At 31.7% G+C, this 23,029-nt stretch overlaps 1 protein-coding gene across 1 annotated transcript; it reads left to right on the forward strand.

The window, feature by feature from the left end:
* The first annotated feature begins 16,250 nt into the window (after nt 1-16,250).
* LOC145614429 (uncharacterized) lies at nt 16,251-18,289 on the forward strand. Its single transcript, XM_081669489.1, has one exon. The coding sequence runs from the start codon at nt 16,688-16,690 to the stop codon at nt 17,888-17,890; it is 1,203 nt and encodes a 400-aa protein (XP_081525615.1). The 5' UTR covers nt 16,251-16,687; the 3' UTR covers nt 17,891-18,289.
* Nucleotides 18,290-23,029: the final 4,740 nt, after the last annotated feature.

The following is a 23,029-nucleotide window of genomic DNA, read 5'->3' on the forward strand; positions in this document are numbered from 1 at the left end:
TATTGATTTCATAATTGACGTCAAACTAAATTCTATCGATTTTATTTAATTTTCATAAAAAAAAACCAATATTAGCCTTTCAAAATACGAAATATTTGTTTCCTTAATTATGCCACTTTAATCATATTGCTTCAAATTAATTATTATTCTTTAACTTGACTATAAATAAAGATTGGAAAGACTTTATGAATTATTTGTAGTATTGGAAAGCATATATTTATTATAAAAAAATTAAATCAATATTTATGTTAGGAAATCATGAAAATCTTATGCATGTATAGAAACTTGCTTTTATTGTTTGAAGTATAACAAAAATAACTATGCTTGAATATGTAAACAATAATTATATAGATATATTTAATACTTAAGATAAGCCAATGAGAGAGTGACATTTGTCATCCTCACATTGAGGCGCTTGTCTTTTAGTATAATATATAGATAGATAGATAGATAGATTGCAGTTGTTTTATTTTGGAGCCGATGTTACTGTTTTGTTTAATTAGCCATTTTCATTAAAGACTCGAGCCAATTTTGACCTGAAAAATGGAGTATGAAAAACCTGATTTAACTTGAAATTGACTTGAAAAGTTCAAACCAACAAAAATTGATCAAACCTAAAACCAACTCAAACGGAAATTAATCCAACTTGAAATCAACCCAAGGTAAAATTTATTCGGAAATCAAAATCAACTTTAACTGAAATTGAGCCAAATACTATAATTGAGCTCATTAGTTATCACGAAGTATACTATGCTATAATTTAATTTAACTTATTTATATTGATTTAGTATAAACTAATGATTCATAAGTGTTTAAAAAAAGAAAATAATGTTTTTAATATTCGACTCGTATCATTGTATCATATCAAAGTACTATTGACACACAATGCTTTGCGAGTTTCTCCTTTGTTGTATTAATATTTGATAGTATGTTGATGTATTAAATTATGTTGCTTCTATTTCAATGTATGTATAATTTCATGCTATTACAAGTTGTTTTAGGAAAAACACACTCTTTATTTTCACATTAACATAGTACATGAGTGACTCAATATTGAAAAAAAAAATCTAAATTTTGACTAGACATGAAATTGAATTGATTTGAACCCATGAGTATGACAGACCCAAATCAATCCAACCCAAATTGAATTGATTTGAACTAATTTGTTAGGTTTAGTATTGAATATTATTCCAAAAGTTAAAAGATGCATAGAAAATAAGGCAATCTTAATCTTAATTAAAAAAAATACTACCTCGGTTCCACTTCCACTCGTTCCTTATTATTTGTAATAAAGGATTATTTTATTTCTCACAAATAACACACCTTTATTTCAAATAATAAGAATAGAGGTGGTATTAGTATATGGACATATGGTTATGAAATATGTATGGAATGCTCAAAAGTTATGATTGAGATTTCAGAAGATACATTGAACTAAACTAAACTAGTTTGGTCAAAGTGTTTGGTTGAAAACTATTTCAGAGCTTCTTTCTTTTTATTTGTACTTGGAACATTTTTCTTTGCAACATAGTTTAGGATAAACTCTGTACTTATATTTTTAGATTTTTAAAATTAAAAGTCATAATATTGATAAAAAGACTTAAATTTAATAAATTGCCTTGGTGTTTAATTATTTGCTCCACTTTTTTTCTGCGACCGTATTTAAATAATTGCTCAATTTTTCTTTTTGAAAATTTTTAATACGATCTTACTCTTCACTAGTGACTCCATCATATTATATTTTATTATACTTCATATTGTCTCTCCTCCCCACTTATACAGTTATACCAACTTTTGTTTTTTTTTTTTAGATTTTTTTTAATATTTCAACCAACCTCACTTCAATTGTAGTAAGTTACTCCTTCCGTTCTGTTTAAGTGCCCTATAGTGACATATCATGTATGCCGATGCAAAACTTTGAGTAATACTATTTTTAATTATCATTAACTATAAATTATAACAAATGAATATTAATTGAAAATTTTGGTAAAAATAATCTCAACTTTCACGTATTTGCTTTAAGTAATCCGAATTTTGGATTATTCTTAATTAAATAATCCGGACTTTAGGTGAGCCTATTATGTACACTTGGGTCCAGAACTTTAGGGGTCATTCTCTCAAAATGGTCCCAAGTGACCAGTACCTTTTCAAGAGGTATTTTTTTAGGGGGTTTGACTAACACGTGGCATCACATGATTAGTTAATTTTTTTTTTTTTAAAAAAGTTAGCCAACTAACGCAACCCCAACCACCGCCCATTTTCGGCAACGCCCAGCCCAGCAGATCCCCGACCGCCACCTTGCACCCAGATCTCCTCCCCTGCGCCGACACCACCCTAGCCGACGATCGATGCCCTTTCCCAAAACCATCATATACCACCAACAGTAATTAAAACCCCAAAATTCCTAAAAACAACCATATGTTGCGTAAAATCCCCAACCATCCCTTCCTCCACCATAAGAATCCTAGCGCTAGGGGTTCCGATGATGGGAGAAGGGACTGTTGGGGGTTTTATGTGGCGGGAAGAGGGGATTTGGGTGGTTTTACGGGTGGAGGTTTGGTGGTTTTGGGGGAAAGGGAGCTAGCAGTGGGTAGGGGGAGTTGCCGGCGTAGGGAGGGAGATCTGGCTAGCGTGGGGTTGGGGGAGGGGGTCTCGGGCGCCGCAATGGTGATGGCGAAGGTGGTTTGTGTGTGGAGCCGTGGAGGTGTTGGGCAAATTTTTATTTTTCTTTTTTTTTCAATATATTTATTTTAAACTTTTTTTTTAGAAAAAAATTACTTATCACGTGATGCCACATGTCCCAAAAACCTATTAGCTACCGTTTAGGGACCAAAGAAAGTGAATATACCCCAAAGTTCGGATAATTTTAAAATAATCTAAAGATTGGATTATTTAAAGCGAATGCGTGAAAGTTGAGATTGTTTTTACCAATTTTTCCACAATAATAATCTACTCATTGAAACGATTCCAACAAATACCTATAAGACTATATTTTTCTTATGTATAATTCATAAACATTGGTCAAACTATGTTTAATGATTAGTGTCAATATCTCAAATGGGGCACTTAAAAAAAATGGAGGGAGTAATAATATTATTTTTCCTATTCTTCTTAAAACTCTGTGTCTAGAGAATTAGAGTAATTAATTAAATACAGAGAGAGTTCATCATGACAAACTAAATCAAATAAAAAATCCTTTCATTAGTAATTAAGTTTATGACCGTTGTTGCAAATTGTATATTCTTCATACTCTCACTATTTCATATCGTTATGATTTACAACCTTCTTTAATTTGGTGAGATGGTATATGTAGTCATTATAAATGTAACACCCCAATAATTCTCTCTTTAAACCTGTGAGGACCCTGAACAATATTCAAGAGAATTACTGGCATGCTACCGCCACGTGTTCAAACGTTAAGGCTTTATCAGAAAATAGCAGCGGAAAAACTAACTCAGTTATAAATAAGTTTCAAAACCAATAACCAAAACCAAATTAAATGATACAAGCTGGAACCATTAAGGCCCTTATTCAAAACCCCACAAAAGTTGTAAATAAATAAAACCAGAGTTTAAATAAATTCAAACTTGCAAAAGAGATAAACTGCGAACAATAACCAACTCTCCACTCAAAACCCCACAACTCTGATGTGAATGATGCATGTGTAAGAACCTGTGGTTAATCTGCTCCCCAATATTACAAGTGTAAAAATTGGATCGTCAAAGGGTCATTGAAAGGCGAAGGCCATGACCAAAGGAAGACACACAAAGCACGCAATCAGCAAAGTTGAGTACATACAAGCTGCAAAACATAAAAGAAATACCTAACATGCTACTAATAATCAAGCATAAGCATCATTAAATTATAGACTCAGCACGTGACTCAACCATCAAATTTATTAAGACTTCACTAGTTAATATTAACTAACTCATTTATTTATTTAATTGGATTTAGCAATAGACAAGGTTGTCCAACCCATGTCCCATTTGGAACATCAATAAAAGAAAAACCCCATGCCTCCTTTTGGAAACATCAATAAACATCCAACGACCACGGGCGCAACTCCGTGACCGTAGTTAGTATGAGATCTCACCTAACTCCTAGTTTTAGAAAAAATATTTGAAATAGGAGACTCGTAGATCAGACGGCCTCGAGAAAAGTGCACGGCTAGTACCCTATGTACCCCAACCCCTGATTGTCATTACTCCAGATGTGCACCAATCCAGAGTTTTATTGCTCATCCATCTTGCACTTTACGTGATTTACATGTTTAGACTTGGTGATGACTCATATGCAAACAATACAATCAATCCAATATCAATTCAATCACGTAAAACAACTTTTCAATTTCAATTCTTGATTTATTAGTGACAAGCAACATTTATTATTTATTCTTTTAACTACCTCGGTGTATAAACACCTTGAGTGCATAAGGCACCCTAAAAACCTTAACCTCGTCTTATAAGACTTAAATTCTTCCTTTACTCATCCTGCTTGCATAATCATGAATGAGTAATAAATTAATCATTACACCAATCATATACCTTTGCCTCTAAGCGCACCTTGCATAATTAGAGCACAAATAATACTTGCAATATAAAATAGTGCACGTCATACGAAATTCACAATGTATAACCAAACAATTTAACTCAGTCATCCCTATACATGATACTAAGTTCTCGATCCGTCCTTAAACATGCACCTAAAAGAAAGGTTTCGTAACTTGTACGTACCTTGAGCAAACGAATTGGTATGCCACTTTACTAACTAGAAATCACCTTCAATAAACTCCTCTCCTAAACCAAATAATAACATCTCAATCAATACCCAATCAATCAAATTTACAGCAATTCTAACTTACTTTAAAACCTTAAAAATCCTAATCAAACATCACTTTAAAACCTTCCCTTTAGTTAAATTTAAAGGCTTATATATAGTTTTTTAAATTTTCATCATAAAAACCTTAAAATACACTCTTATACATGAAATTACAACAAGTTAAAGTTTAATAAAAATCTGAAAATTATTTAAAAACCCCTAATAATCTCCCTTTTTAATGGGTGATTAAACCCTCTTTATAAAACATCAAAAGTAGTACTTGGAAACTATTTCCAACACTTAAAAATTCAATAAAAACATATATTTATGCTTAATTAAATTTAAACATAATTAATTTTATTAATCAAACTCAAGGATAAAATTTTAAGCATAAAAAAAACTTCGTTAAAAATCAAAAACTGCCTGAAAATCATATTTAGAGGTTTAATTTGGCCACGAGAGGGTGGTGCTTACTACCAAATGTAGTGAATCTTTCTTAAAACATTGTTTCCACATGGAAAACACTACCTTTTTGTCAAAATCGGATGAGTTCAGAACCTGATCGGGATTAAAACAAGATTAATATTAACGAACGAAAATCTAAAAATTAAAACACGAATTTACGTGTTCAAAATAATCTGGAATTAAGTTAAACTAATTAGTAGTTACAATCACCAAAATTTCAAAACATCATTACTATAAAACCCCTAAAACAATTGTTCATAAAAACCCTAAAATCATGATTTTCAATAATTAAAAACCCTAGGTTATAAAATTTACAAAATCTGAAATTTATGACATTTATAAAATCTGAAATTTAAAGTTTAATCATCAAAATACAACTTGATACTAATTAAATTACTTTCAAACAATAAAATTAAAACCCATAAATCAATAATTATAATTACACAAATTAATAAAACAAAGGAGAAAGAAAATAAGACTAACCTTTTTGTGTGGGAAATTTTTAGGGATTCATGGGGTATTTATAGGAGAGAACGTTGTAGGGTAAATAGAAAGATTGGGCATTATAAAATTAATGGACCAAATGAATGAAATGGACTAAACTTTAGTTGTATTGAAATAAATTATAAAATGAAGGTTCATAAAATAATTTGTACCAAAATAATTTTTGACCCAAATTAATAATTTGAATATTTTGAAATTAAATTACGAAAAAATACAAATCAATATTATAAATAAAATTAAATTTCATTTATAACATATTTAAAAATACGGGGGATTACAATAAAATTATCGTCTGATTCATCTGTTTGGAATTGAAATATTAACCTGATTCTTAATCTCACATAAATAGTTACCCATGAAACTGTAGGGAATTATAGGTACTACGCAGCGGAAAAACATGAATCATATTCATACAGTACCTAATCCCAAGATCTAATGCATAACACATAAAGAACATATAATCGTACCTTTGAAGCGTGATTCCACGTGCGATCAAGCAAGAACAATGGGAGATAAAGAACCCCAAGCGTGATTCCTCTACTTAGTCCACGAGCATGGATTAAACCTCCACTAATGCTAGTTAGTTGTGACTGAACATTTCAATCAACCTTCAACGGAGATTTGAGCCACGAACACACCACAACACCACCCACGCGCCACCTGGGGAGGAGGGCCGTACGGACAGGGAGGAGAGAGAGAGGGCCGAGTAGAGAGGGAGAGTTAGGGTTTTTAGGAAAACTGGTTGCTTGTGTGACAATTCACTGTATGTCAATTGTTGTGTCATACAACCCTAGGCATAGTTTATATTTATAGATCATATCTAGAAATAAAACCATGTCAAGTCCAAAACCTATTAGACTCTTCTAACTATCCAAGCCCAATTATCAATATGGTATGTCATGAACTCATGAGGCCCAATAATGGGCCTCTAACTTGTTTAACCCAATACTCTTATGTGTGACCTTGTAGGATCCATTCTATAAGGCTTTGGGCCATTAAGCTAGCCCAAAGATCAATTGCCATATCTAGCACCAAACATTGACGACCCTATAGAATGAACTTATTATCTCCATAATAGTGATCCTTGATATATCTAGTAATTGCACTTATCGAAGACATAACTCCTTCAATCTCCCACTTGTCTGAGACAAGTGCGCAATATTCAAATTCCTTAAGTCAATGTGTGTCGATTTGATAATATGATTGCATCTCATGTCATGATCATATTAGTCTACAAATCTTTTCTTGAAAACTGAGTGAGAATTACAAAACAAATGGTTACTATGTAATCCATTTGAGCACGGCCATGCATTTTCTGAATTCTCCCTCTTCAAGGGGCCAATACACATTCCTAATTAAATAGGTAGACTCTATCCAATCTTGTGGCAACCAAAGCTCCCACTCAACTTCTGAAATAATCGGGAAACACCCTTTATAATCTCCAGTTACGGGCAGACGTTTGAGTGTACCACAGCCATAACATCCATTGAATGAAATCAATGTTCCACTCATGTCAAAGGAATCGACTAATATATCTGGAAGTTCTATACTTGAACTTCAAAGTAGGTCTATAGTTCGATCATGCATCATTCATGCATATCCATGTGATTGATCGAGCTTCCCTACGCTCCTATAGCCCATGAAACTGCGCTATCCAATCAATCTTACATGCTAGTCCACAAATTGAAATCATTTATGTCCAGTTTAATGATTCCGAACTAGGAACTTAAATAATGTATGAATTTAGTTCACCTGTGGGGTTTCATTCACCAGGTCATCAACCTGATGAGCTCATCAATTCATAATTATTTTGGACATTTTATTTAATCTTGAAACCACGATTAAATAAGATTGAAACTTTGTTTCAATTGATAAACATAATTCTGCAAATGAATGTATTACATATGTAACTTGTTTTTCTCCAAAAACAAATACAACTTCTAATTACATCATTTGCCTCAATCCAATTTCATTAGCATGTTTCTCATGCTTTGGAAATGGAAGGATTTAAGAAAGTAGAGTTCATGAGACATTCTCATAAACATGAATTTTGCAATTTCTAAATCTTATAATCATTTTCATCTCCATACACTAAGAATTTTCCTTCGTCCTTTCACAAGGAACTTAGAAATTTCTAATTTGTATTCCAACGTAACATTGGATTTCAATTGAAATCTATCATCACTTGTTCTTAAAACATGTGAATCAAATAGACGAGTATAGTCCATGACATGCATGATGCATCCTTTGTAAACTGCATAAGGATCATCACTCAAGACCTTAATTTCATCAACCTTTCTCAAAGTATTGAATCATAAGCAATGTGCCATGTTACATGGGATTGAAACTTCTTTCAATATAATGTTGAACCTTATAAGAATCTTATCAATATAAGTTTCTTAACCAAGCTCAAACATCCATCAAAACCTATCTCTATAGATTTTGAATCCCAAATGTACTCATCATTCTTCTTCAAGATTTTCATACAAAATGCATTAGTCATCACTTGACCCTTCAAGAAATGAACAATTGCTCTCTATACTAGACCAAGAAGACTTCATAGCTCCCACTAAACATCTTGTACACACAAGACCTTTTCTTCATTTTACGAGAACATCAAACGATTTGATTTATTCACAAAATTAAGAACACTAACTCCATGATGCTATGCATCCCTAGGATTATTGGATCTTCAAACTTTTGATTGTATCATATACAAATCTTCTTTCATGAACAATTTCAAGAAAGTGTTTTGAAATCCATCTACCAAATCTTATAAGGCAGAAATCAATGAAACATCTTTAATAGATCTTTGCAACGTGACTAATGTAAAAGTTTCATCGTAATCATAGTCATACTATGAATTAGTTGAATCCTTTAACAAGTCTTTGCTTACTTAGAAAACATTTTTCTTTCTTGTTTGTTTTGCTTATAATGGGTCTCACCCAATTAGGCAAATTATTCAAGTGTCATACACTTGCTTTCAGACTAGAATCTATTTCAGATTTCCTGGTTTTTAAACCACTTGGAGTCATAACTTGTCAAATCATATTTATTACTTGCATAATCATCATGTTCCAAAATGAATATTTTAGAACTCTTAATCAATATGAAATCATATTTATTTGACTAAGTTTTACTTATGCTAGTCATCCTTGTGGGTTTTTTTATGCAACAATTGAAACTCATACAACAACTTTGTTTAGTTTCAATGAGAAACGACAATTGAGGATGTGCACTTGGAATGTACTACCTTCGACACATGGTTATTATTCCCATTACACTTAATGAGACCATGCGTTGTCACTTGTAACATGAGGTGAATCATGCTCATATTGTTGCTTTGATTCGATTACTTCTCAAATTTCTTCGAGATTTTCGAAATCACTTTTCTTGAACTCTTTCAAGGCTCTCGAACTTTTCGAGATTCTTATACTCCCACTTGCCTTTTGAGGAGGCACATTTAGCATAGGGTGAACCAACCATGGTTTAAGCCATGTTTGTTTGTTGCTTTTCTCGAACTCTTTCGAGATTTATACTACTACCACTTGACCTTTTGGAACAATTTCCATAAGGGCACCTACTTGAGCAACAAACATTTTGTGCTAAGTATGATTTGTGTAGTAGTACCCCGTGCTCTGTATAGGAATTGATCGTGCATTAAACGATTTAATACAACTTTTATTCCTTGATTTGTAGAAAGACTTTATAAGAACTCTTCTTATGCATATCACATATGAAGTCTTTGCTACAATTTGATTTGACTTATGTAGTTTGTTTAGTTTTGTAGCTTATCTTAAAAGTATATCCCCTGAATAATGGTTGGAAGATAGGTAATTTTATCCATTATCAAAATATATCTTATATAGATTGATAGCTCCCTTCATAAACACTTCACAAGGTTTTCTTTCGAAGTTTGTCGTGAAACGATTTCACAACTCTTGGATGTTCATCATTGGTCTTGGCTTAAATTTTCATTATTACGATTATATCGCAATATTTTGAATGTGTAGCCAAGTAAATGTCTTGACTCAAATTTTCACAATTACAATCATATTGTAATGCAATTATTATCTTGTCAAGTTGATACTGAACTTCATACTGAACATTTTGAACTTTTCAAAATTTTCACTCTTATGCTTCAACTAAGCACAAGTAGTGATCGTATCACAAATAAAGTTTCATTGTCCGTCTCTAGCCTTTGAACCTTTGGTTTTCTTACATCGATATGTATTTGACCTCGAGTTCGCATCATCATTTCTCTAAATGGTGACTTTGTCAATACTTTCAAATTAGAATGATATTTACATCTATCAATGGATTCATAATCCAATGATATTGAAAGTCCATCCCTTTGGATCTTCCGCATGCAATGTTCATTTTCATTCGAATTTTTGACATTTTAGAGACAATTTATATATAGAAATGGCTTAATTTTTCTATCATATAGAACTTTGAATCTATTTAGCAACTCAAAACACATTATGACTCAATGAAGCATAGAATAACATTTATTCCACGTTTTTGAATCTTCGATGCGTAGTCATTACTAACATTGAATGGTGTTTTGATAATGGCAAGAATGAATAACATTTATTTAATTCTAGCCAATAACAAGGTAAGGTGAAATATAGGTTCTACTTGTAAAGTTGCAACTTTTGCTTCCAGACTCGTAGATTCTACTTGTGAAGTAGCAACATTTGCTTCTAAACTTGTAGATTTATTTCTCTTTTAGCCATACTTCTTCATTTAGTTCAACCTCATTCTCAATGAGAGAGAACTAAACAAGACATCATATGTCCAAGAAGTAGCAATGTGCTAAATCAATTTCTATAATATACTTCTTAAATTGGAACATTTCCATTCTTTTACCTTCCAACTATATGAGGTAATTTCTAATCAATTGGAATTGGTCCATTTGATTTGAAACATTTGCTGTTCATAACAACTTTTAGCATGTAAGCAGTTCTAGGTTTGAGAAGTAGCAACTTGTTTGCATTTCTTGGCCTATAACTTCTTAATGCAATCCTCATATATTCCTAAACCTTTCCCATTTGATCCATTTAGAACACTTCTCTTAGGTTCAAAATGATGATTTGCTTAACTACTTTAAGCACTTTTCATGATTTTGCTAAGTCTATTCAATCATTATTTATAATAGAGTTTAATCAACTATTTAACTCTTATATAAAGTGGATGAAGAATAGCGTCATTTGATCAACTTTTGATCATAGAGATTTCCAATCACTTTCTTATATTTAATCATATTGAAGATAAGAGATTTTATTGGACTTCTGTACTTGTCTTTTAGAGGGTTTGTACCTCCCATCTCATTATATCCCTTGAAACACTTTTCAAAATGAAGATGTGTTGACATTTTACTCAAACATTTTGAATAAAACCAACCTTAGACATGTGACATGGATTTCTAAAACTTGCCTTTTAGAACCATCTTAGCAAAGTTGGAATATAGGTTTATGGATTATCTTTTAACCTTTTGAGAACGTTTCTCAACTTTATTTTCAATCGAGGAGATTATATATAATAATAAAATTAGAACGACATGTTACTTGTAAGTAAACGCAAAATTCAATTATGTTTAATAAAAAATTTAAAGTGCCATAAGCGAATTAAATTGGCAACTTTAAAGCATTTATTCAATTTTAATTTGATCCCTATTGAATAAAATGATTCCAAGATCCTTTATTTGTGCAATAATTGACCGGACTGAGGCCCTACCATCAAGTATGGCATTTTCAAGGTGAGTAAACTCTTTACTAATTACAAATCTTTGTAACTCTTGGTTGAATAATTAACCATCACATGTTTAATTATTACCCTTAGCTTCAAGGTTCTAAACTCTTTAGGTAACCTTGTTGAGTATAACCAATTAAAAGTGTAAAACGTGATTTACCCCCACTCCCCTAAGATATAGTATGACACCCAGTTGAGGCATGACCTGTCATAAATATCGAAGGTTTCATCGGGTTTTTAATTGGAAAAACAACCTCAATATTACTGGGACCTAGATTTATTATGTTGTGATTAAATAGTGAACTCTAGCGCATCATCACAAAACATCAATAAAATCTAACATGCATAATAAACTGAATGCATAAACAAGACATAACATGGCCCGTAATCCTAAGAAACTAATAAAGCAAAAACTCCCACTTGAACCTTCATGGATCTCATCCACCTTGCTCCTTTGGGCCTTCACTTCATGGGCTTCTTGGATTAACTGCAACCTGTAATTTTACTCTATTCTATCTACTACTTAAATAAAATGAAATAAAATTACAAAAATACTTTATCGGCACGTAGACCGTACTAAGATTACAAAAATACATCACGATGCGCAGATCGTATTTAGCAATCTACTGGGCCATACTAGTCATTATATAGCAGTAAATAATATCATATATTATAAAGTGCCACATAATAAATCACTCATCATGCTTTCCTAAACTACAGCATCGAATGTTCATAATTAAGGAAACATGACACCAAAATATCTCATATTTTAATTAATGTAATTAGATAATATCATATATTATTCATGACCATCAATAAAATATCATATATTCTAAATTAGTCATGAGATAGAATCAAATCTTATTTTAATCTTAAAAGATAAATCATATTTATCCTCAAAGATTATCCTAACAAAGTTAGGAAATTCTATCCTAATTACTAGCCAATCACAAAATTTTAAATCAATTATTATCCAAAAATAATTATGGGATAATCACATTGTTTAAATCAATCTTTATCTTTTTGGAATATGCTCAAAATATTCTAACAAACTCTATCCAAAATTATCAACTTTAATTAAGGATAATCATCAAAACAACTTTTGAAATTTGATTTTATCTCCAAAATAAAATCAGATTTTATCTTGAAAATATTTTTAAAACAAAATAATTAAATTTTTTTTTTTAATATTGCTGCTGCCACGTCAGCCAGGGAGTAATCCCCAACCAACGAAGCAGCTGCTTCTCGCAAACCCGCAACCGCAGCCAGGAGCAAACCCCAGCCACGGCGCAACCAGCAACCTGACTGGAACTGTTCCAGCAGGACGCCGACGCTACAACCTGAGGATTGTCCGCGCGTCGCAGCTAGGCCGGAGCCCAACCACCTGCGCCTGTTGGCTGCAGCAAGTCACCGGCAGCAGCTAGCGGTAGTGCAACTGTTACACTTCATGCTGCCGCTCGTAGCTGTGACTCGCCGCCGCCATCTATCCTCCAGCCTGCGCCCTCCTTCCCTTCTCTTCGACCACTTGGGCAGCCTCCGTGGGCACCTAACGGTGGTTCGACCACCCAGCCACGGCTGCCCCCTCCCAACAACAAAACTTTCCCTTTTTTTTTTTTTTTTTTTTAGAGTTTAATTTAATCAAACAACTTTTGCAAAATTAAATTAAATTAGGTCTATTGAATTAAAACATAACATTTATGCCTAATTTAATTTTGAAATCAAATTCACAATTCAATTTCAAATCTAGGGTTCTTCACAAAATTAATTCAATTTTAATCTAACTCTTAAATTAAAATATTGATTATACAAAAAAAATCATATTTTATGTATCAAATCAATCTAATTAAAATTATGAAGCATAAATTATTCGAAAATCATCAAAATTAAGCACAAAAATCAAAATTTAGGGCTTTATTTCAATTAAAAAATTTCGAAAAAACTAGGGCTAAATTCAGATTTTGCTAGAACAAATGAGCAATTAAATCATATTTAATCATATCCCAAAAATTAAATCTCCATTTAATATAAAGATTGAACCATAATTAATTATTCTCCCTCCTAATTGAATTAAAATTGTGGACTATCAAAGAATTATAGTCAATATGCATAAATGCAATAGGCTAACTGATACCACTGTAGGGAATTATAGGTACTACGCAGCGGAAAAACATGAATCATATTCATACAGTACCTAATCCCAAGATCTAATGCATAACACATAAAGAACATATAATCGTACCTTTGAAGCGTGATTCCACGTGCGATCAAGCAAGAACAATGGGAGATAAAGAACCCCAAGCGTGATTCCTCTACTTAGTCCACGAGCATGGATTAAACCTCCACTAATGCTAGTTAGTTGTGACTGAACATTTCAATCAACCTTCAACGGAGATTTGAGCCACGAACACACCACAACACCACCCACGCGCCACCTGGGGAGGAGGGCCGTACGGACAGGGAGGAGAGAGAGAGGGCCGAGTAGAGAGGGAGAGTTAGGGTTTTTAGGAAAACTGGTTGCTTGTGTGACAATTCACTGTATGTCAATTGTTGTGTCATACAACCCTAGGCATAGTTTATATTTATAGATCATATCTAGAAATAAAACCATGTCAAGTCCAAAACCCATTAGACTCTTCTAACTATCCAAGCCCAATTATCAATATGGTATGTCATGAACTCATGAGGCCCAATAATGGGCCTCTAACTTGTTTAACCCAATACTCTTATGTGTGACCTTGTAGGATCCATTCTATAAGGCTTTGGGCCATTAAGCTAGCCCAAAGATCAATTGTCATATCTAGCACCAAACATTGACGACCCTATAGAATGAACTTATTATCTCCATAATAGTGATCCTTGATATATCTAGTAATTGCACTTATCGAAGACATAATACTATACTATACTAAACTCAAACAACTGAACTTGAAAAAAAAAACTTACCATAGAGACACTTACACTCAAAGAATGTAGGTTTAGACCCCGTTCACTTCACCTTATTTTTGTTGTTGAAATTATTTTTATTGAAACAAAATTATATTTGCTTAACTTAAATTATTTTTACAGAACTTACATTAATTTTACTGAACTAAAATTAGTTTTGTTGAACTAAAATTAGTTTTTACTGATTTTCCATTATAATTCTTCTTTTAAAAAAAAATTTAATTCTACTGAACTGAACTTATTTTTACTGAACTGAAATTAATTTTACTAAACTTATTTTTGCTGAACTGAAATTATTTTACTTAATATTATTTTTTTAAGGTGAAGTGAACATACCTTATTGACATTAATAACAAAACATGAAGACTTATGAAACATTAACTTTGAAAAACCCCTCGAAAGAGAAAAGGCCAAACGGGAGGAGAGATAAGGGACGACAAAGTTTTTTTTTTTGTTTTTTTTTTTTTTTAAAAAGTTTACTTATATTATTATAGAATATTATAAATTTATCAATTAAAATTACTTAGAATATATTGGAAGAGTTGAATTTTTGAGACTGTAAATTATCTGAGTGAGTGTAAAGGATTAATTAAACGAATTACTAAAGCTAATTTATACTCCATCCGTTTCAATTTGTTAGTCTCATATACTATTTTGCGCGTTTCAAAAAGATATATCCATATTGAATGTATTCCACTTTTAACTTAGTTTTTATTTCCTATTTTATACATATTAAATTCTGATCGGTTAAATTAATTTATTGTGAATTGATGATATGACTCTAAGTAAAGAAATTACTCCTTTGATTCATGCAATTATGACTAATATTTTCCTAAAAAAAATCTAAAAATTTTAATTAGGTGTTCGTTTGGCATCGATGTGGTTTTCTGTTTTTTGTTTTTTTGTTTTTTAAAATTATATTATATATGTCACATAATGAATCAAAAATTATTTAGACTTATTAAAATCATGATAATTTTGAAAACTGACAACTGAAAAGTGGAAACACCTTTCCAAAAATGAAGCCAAAACAAGCCCTAGGCAAAACTATTTATGAATTATGTTATTAATTTATTGTTAGATTCCAAATATTTCTTCTTTTCTTATTTTATGTGATTGATTCCATATGGGACTATCATATTAAAACGGAGGGAGTATCATCTTATCACTTCTTTAGAATACATGGAAATACAGTACTTCCTTCATTACTAAATAAATGCACCATTTTTTCATTTAAAACTTTGACCATTGAATCTAAAATCACTCCATACTTTATCAAATGAAATATCAAATGACGCAATTATTTATTGATGAACGGACGAGTCCAAGTATGTTACAATTACAAGTAAAACAAAAACACCAAAGAAAATAATCCAAATATTTTGTCAAATTGGAAAAATCAATAGCAATATGGTGTCAATCCACTTCAAAGAAAGCAAAAGGGGTACTAAAATGGTCTAACATTAGAAAAAGACTTCACGAGAAAAAAAGCTAAAAACAAAAAGGAAAACAAAATAAAGGGATAAATATTGTCATTTGTCAATAGCTTTTAGTAGAAGATGAGCTGTTTCCTCCTCTAATAGTAGTATCAGCTAACCGCCAATTCACGTGGTCCTCGTTTACTACAACACACTAACTATGCTGACATGGCAACCGAACCTAATAACAACATTGCCATGTAGGCTCGGACAACCGTTTGGTCCCCTAACTCAAATCCCCGTAACAAAACCCAAACCCATAATAAAATAAATAAAAATTTGCTCATGTTGATGTTAGTTCCAAGTATAGCAGTTGGAAGTAGTCATTTCCTCTTCTCTTGTAAGCCAACTTAACAAAAAGTTGCAGAACAACAAATGCTACAAATTCATTCTCTCTCTTACCTTTCTTTGTTTTGCTTCTTTGATAAGCTAATTATATCTTTTATTTATTTATTTTTTTTTCTTTCATTTACTTGGCTTTGTCTGTCTTCTCCATTAAAGCCTACACGAGAAGTTTGGTAAGCTCCTCACGGAAAAGCAAATTTCTCTGAACATTTGTCTCCCATTACCCCATTCTTTCTCTTCTTCTCCTTCTATATATATGATCATCAAATTATAACTAATAGATTAATCACATACAAATACACTCATATATATATAATATATATATATTCATAATTGTATTACAATTTGTTCGATAATCTATCTGGTTCGTTTTATCGAATATGATGGGTTGTTGTTGGAGGAAGGCAGTGGTTTACCTATTGATGATATGGTTGCAACAATGTTGTTTTCTATCAGTGGCGATTCTAGACCCGCTTGATTTCCTAGCGTTGCAATCGATACGGAAATCGTTACGAGATGTTCCGGGGTCGAATTTCTTTCAGTCATGGGACTTCACATCCGACCCGTGTAACTTCCCCGGAGTTTACTGTGATTCCGACAAGGTCATCGCGCTCAACCTCGGCGACCCAAGGGCTGGATCACCGGGCCTAACGGGCCGGATTGACCCAGCGATCGGGAAACTGTCTTCGCTCGCGGAGTTCACCATTGTTCCGGGTCGGGTCATGGGTCGAATACCCGGTACAATATCGGAGTTGTCGAATCTTCGGTTTTTCGCCGTTAGTAGGAATTTCTTAAAGGGTGATATTCCTGCTGGTTTTGGAGAGCTAAGAAGTTTGCACACTCTTGACTTAAGCTACAATCAGCTTACCGGTTCGATCCCTCGACCTCTTGGTTCACTACCGGTTCTTTCGAACCTTATACTTTGTCATAACCACCTTGACGGTCCGTTGCCTTCTTTCATCTCAAACTCGCTAACACGAGTCGACTTGATGCACAACAATCTAACCGGTCCTCTCCAATCCGACTCATTCCCGCCTTCGGTTCAGTACCTCTCGCTCGGGTGGAACAAGCTAACCGGACCTGTTTTCAACACATTACCCAATCTAAACCGGTTGAATTACCTCGACTTAAGCATGAACCAATTCACCGGTTTAATCCCATGTCAAATATTCACCTTCCCAATTTCCAACCTCCAGTTACAAAGAAACCAGTTCTTCGGCCCGGTTCAGCCCGATACCCAAGTAACAATTTCAACCATAGATTTGAGCTACAACAGGTTATCAGGCCAAGTTTCGCCGATGCTATCAACGGTCCAGAACCTATTCCTGAACAATAACCGGTTCTTCGGTTCGGTTCCGGAGAGCTTTGTGGATCGGCTGATGGATGCAACGATACAAACGTTATACTTGCAGCATAACTATCTGACAGGATTTCAGATGAATCAGACGGCTGAGATTCCTCTAAGTAGTGTGTTGTGTTTACAGTATAATTGTATGGTCCCACCAACACAGTCAGCTTGCCCGTTGAAGGCTGGGGATGCCAAGACACGACCTACTGCGCAGTGTAACGAGTGGCGAGGGTAATTTTGGAATTTCATACCAGACATCTTATTATTGTCTAAAAAAAGGTTTTTTTTTTTTTCCTAATTAATTAAAATTTTTTGTTGTGTCTAGTTAATTAATTTAGTTTATGTGGCAAAGATTTTTGCTTTGATTTATTTAATTTTTTGTTTCATGAGGTGAATGAACTCAGAAGAAATAATGTGGAAAAGCAGAAATGTGGATAGTTTTTAACTTTTATTTTATATATTAATTTGTAGTTTATTATTAGTATTACGGAGTACATTATTATTATTAAACTTGTTATTATATACGGAGTATTATTTACGAAGTATTTAGCTGTACTCAGTTTTGAGTGATAATGTATTACTATGAACTTATTATTTTTTTTTTCTTTAGTATGGTGGCTTAACAATAGTTTTTATGATTAATAATTTAATATGTGGTTTATAGGCATACTCTCTACTTCCTAATTTAATTTTACTTTTATTTTCTATCGTTGTCGGATTCTCCACAATATGGTCGATCTTAGTCTATTAGCCGCCATCGCATGTCTTCATCCACGCCTCTGCTAAATAGTATGAGGGCGAACCTAAGTCGAGTGAAGTGTCTTGCACAAGATTCATTTTGATGATCCTTGTAATACCACAATATACGAAGTAATAATTTTGATGTATGCCACTTTAATCCTTGTATTGAATACGGGTACACGATTTTATAATGGAGATATATGGAGCAATTAAATTAAGACGGATAGAATAATTTTAGAACTCTGAAGGTGTACAAGTTTTAATGATGACTACAAGTATATAGAAAGAAAAGCAACAAACACAAGTTAAGAAGACATCGAAGCCTTGGCTTCTTTTTAAGAAGCTTTAACCCGCACGAGTTGGTGAAGCATATCATAATCATTCCATACAATAATACAAAATCAACTTAATAATAATTATTACAAACATAAAAATCATAATCAAATAAACAAAGAAAAAGGTAAAGGCTTAATTAAGACACTTTGTCAATTAAAGGGAAAGAGACAAATGCATCTTTCTAATCTTTTTAGCTTAACATGAAGACTACAAGATTTTGAGTTGAATATGATTTATCTTACTTATGATTTAGAGGAAATCATTAGTTAATGAAGGGGATTTTAATGGGCCACATGGTCCCTAATTTGGGCCAAAAAGGATGGTAGTGACCCAAATGGGCCCAATATATTTGGGTTCAATAATTTATTTTCATCCATTAGACGTAGCTGTCGGAGGATTCTGCTCAAAGTGGAAATTTACCATCAAACTCGATCTTTAGCTAATTAAATTCATTTTTTTTTTCATTTTGGCTAAAGTTGGATAAGAATTGGCCTTTAGAGCAACTTCAATTGTAAGCTAATTTGACAATTAGCTTGTCATGCCACATAAACTTTTAAACTAATTATCATCTTAGCTACTTTTTGCTCCAATGGCTAGCTATTAGCTTAATATTAGTTGTTGGATAGAAATTACATGGAAAGAGCTTAATTGGTGCAGTGAGCATTTTTATTTTAGCAAGTTTAATGGCAAAGCTAATTTATTTAGGCAAGCTAATTGAGTGTTCTAGCTCCAATGGTCAAGCTAGTAGCTAGGGAATTATTGAAATTGCAAGCAAGTCCCTAGTTACAACCATTGGAGTTGCTCTTATATACACCAACACATGAGGTTTTTGTTTAAGATTTATTTGCGGTTTTGTCAAATTAATTCTTGATTCAATTAGCGGTTTAAGAGTGAATGAAGTGAAGAAATAATACTTAGTATGTAGAAGAATAGTTTGCATAAATCTAATATGAAATTGTTAATTGAAGAAGGTGTTTAGTAGAATTAATCCCTAGTTGAGTTAGTAGTGGTTTATCATTAAAGCATAAATTTTTTTAAAAAAAGGTAAACCGATTCATTTGTTAATTGTTGACATGGATGATTCTTTTTTTTTTTCTTTTTATTTTTTTTTTTAATTTTTTATTTTAAGTACGATTAATGAATTTTAAAAAGTCAGAGTTTAGCACAGACGTTGGGACATCTTTTAGCATTATCCAATAAACAGTTTAATAATTTAGTTAACAATTCATTTTTATTATTTAAAAGTTATTTTTATTAATTTCACTTTCTTATTGTTATCAACATCTCTTTATTACTTAAGGTCCTAACTTAAAATTTCATTTGTAGGTTTTAGCTAATTTCATTGTAGTTTGAGGTAGTATTTTCACTTATTGTAGTTTGAGGTAGTATTTTCACTTATTCTATTTTGTAAGTCTCATTTTGAAGTAATTAGCTAATTTCATTCACGATAATCTTAAGGTCCTAACTTAAAATTTCATTTGTAGGTTTTAGCTAATTTCACTTGTTCACGTCCCCACTTCCCTAATAAGACTCAACCATACTTCAAAATGATCCTATGATTTAAGAACTATTTTCACTTATCATTCACGATAATCTTACAAATTCATAATCAAATATTACCTATCACTCAATAAATACAAGGACAAAGGCCATTATAATTGTTTTATTATCATTTTTGTGCACAAACAAGCAAGCAAATATGGGAGAAATAGTACCAATAAATGATACAATTATATAAAAATAGAAGATCCATTCATCATAGAAGTAGGTGAAACATGTGTATAGAAGAAATTAAAAAAACATAAATATAAACGGTTGTAATTAAGGGACCAAGAAGTTTCTACTTTTCATTTTCACAAGAAGATGATCATCAAGTACTTGTCATGTGACTTCATCATAATGGAAATTTATGATTTCAAGAGGTCCACTTAATTTGTTCTTATGTTATGGGATGTCACTATCTTCCATAAATTTCATGTTAATTTGTCATTAATTAATTAAGCCTCAATCTCCAATACACAAAGAATGTCTTTCACTTCGTTTTTTAGTTAACTTCAACTTAGTATTCTCTTGTGATTCGTGCCGTGCCTTGGCACCTTTGGGGTTAGACTAACGCTGGATTTAAGTGTATGGACGTATCGAACAAGGTATCGGAAGAATAAGTTGTACATGAAGTAACTTTGGTGCATACAGCCTTGCAATGGTAATGGTTTTGGAGGAAGTACATTCTTGGATGGAGCCCTCGAACTTGGGTCTCTTATGTTCATCTTATAACTTTTAGAAAATAAATTCTAACAAGGAATACCTAAGTTTAAATTATGACTAAAATACAGTTTATTAAAACACACTAATAAGTTTATATAAATTTAAATAGGTAAAAATCACATGACTAGAATAAACCCTTGATACTTATGAAATAATGAATCTTTTCATCATCAATTTTTTTTTTTTTTTCTTTTTTTTTTTTTTTTTTTTTTTTTGTGTTCCACCCGGTCATCCTTTGGGATAATTCGGATTTGAAAATCAGCTCTGGATGATTAGGTTCCAAATCCCTCCTAATTGCTGTTTTGGAAGATCAAACACACGATCCTCCCTACCTATTTTCATCATCAACTTGTTACACCCTTTCTTTCTAATTAGATGTAAGTGTAGGATCAATTTACTGTTTTAATCTCTCACTTGCTCATTTGCCCTTTTTTAAAAAACATAAAAATAAAAATTAGTTTTCCTTGCTGCTTTATATTATTACCAATTGCACTAATAATTTGTAATTTATTGTTTCTCTCTTCCAATATCTATCTAATAAATAAAATTATTACTGTTGACATCACTATCATCCATGGGTTGCTTTTTCTGAAAAATAAAATTAAAAAGTTCAGTCAAAACTATTCCTAAAAGGCTTGGAAAAGGTAGACTACCCCAACTTTTTTTTTTCCTCCGACATATTAGTGATTTTATGAGTTTAGGTTTTCCACATATATTAATTATTTTTGAATTTGTATTAATAATAAAACCATTAAACTAAGAAAAATTGGCTTAAAATATACCAATTATCAACAATGTGTGCAAAAGTATACAAACTCAATCAACAATTTGCTATTAATGATAGCACCTTTTGTACTATATGTGCAAAATAGTATGCCGGTCACCGAAAAAGTATTTTGAGGAATATTCTGTCTATATTCATTATTATTTTTATCAATTTAAGTTTTCTTTGCAAAATAAATATTAGTTAATAATTTCCTTTATAATCCAAATTAATAATGCCCCACTTCTTTGTTAGTTAGTTAGTTTTTAATTTTTTTGAATTGTCATTATGCATTAATATTTTTATTTTCAAAATACATGAATGTAGTAAATTCTACTATCACACAATAGTATATAGGATATTTAAATGCATTATTGTGTTGGTATTATTAGTTCCAAAAATAAAAAATTTACCCACATTCACCAACTAAAATAATGTGGGGAAATTTTAGATATTTTAAACAAATTTTGAAACTATTTATATCAAAATAATAATACATTTACTACACTATTTATTATTGTTGTGGTAGTAAAAATTACTACAGGTATTTTGGGGAAAAAAATTGAATACATATTGACAATTTTTTTTTTTAAAAAAAAACCTAACAAATGAGTGGGGTACAATTAATTTAGATTGTACTGTAAAGAAAATTATTAACATTATATGTATTTTGAAAAAATAAATAAATAAAAAATTAATAATAAAAATTATTAATAAATATAGACGGAATATTCCTCATGATACTTTTCCGGTGACTGGCTTAATTAGGATTTTGCACATGTTGTACAAAAGGTGGTACCGCGTATAGCAAATAAAAAAGTTCATTGTATTTTGCATATGCTGCTAATAGTTGGCATGAATAATTTAAAGCCAATTTCCCTAACACCTTTGATTTAAATTATAAAGTACATTGTATAACATTTAATAATTTTTTTTTAACATTATACTTCATTTGTTTCTTTATAATTGTAACACACACTTTATCACGGTATTTTAAAAAAAGTAGAACTAATTCAAATGGGGTTCAGAGCTTAGGAGTATAATTCACATGTGGGCCATGAACTTTAAATAAAGGTAATAGTACAAATTTCACTGTAAAAATCTTCATTTTCTTACTATTGTAACATTTTCATTTTATGAAAGTGTTACAACTATAAGGAAACAGAGGATGTATATTTTATTTTATCTCAATTTTTCCTACGATAAGGCTTACATTTTATTATATTTTGCTTAAATAATTTTTATTACAAAAAATAAGCAAAATATTTT

The sequence above is a fragment of the Chenopodium album genome, chromosome 3, assembly GCF_948465745.1.
Source record: "Chenopodium album chromosome 3, dcCheAlbu1.1, whole genome shotgun sequence".
Taxonomy (NCBI): Eukaryota; Viridiplantae; Streptophyta; class Magnoliopsida; order Caryophyllales; family Amaranthaceae; genus Chenopodium; species Chenopodium album.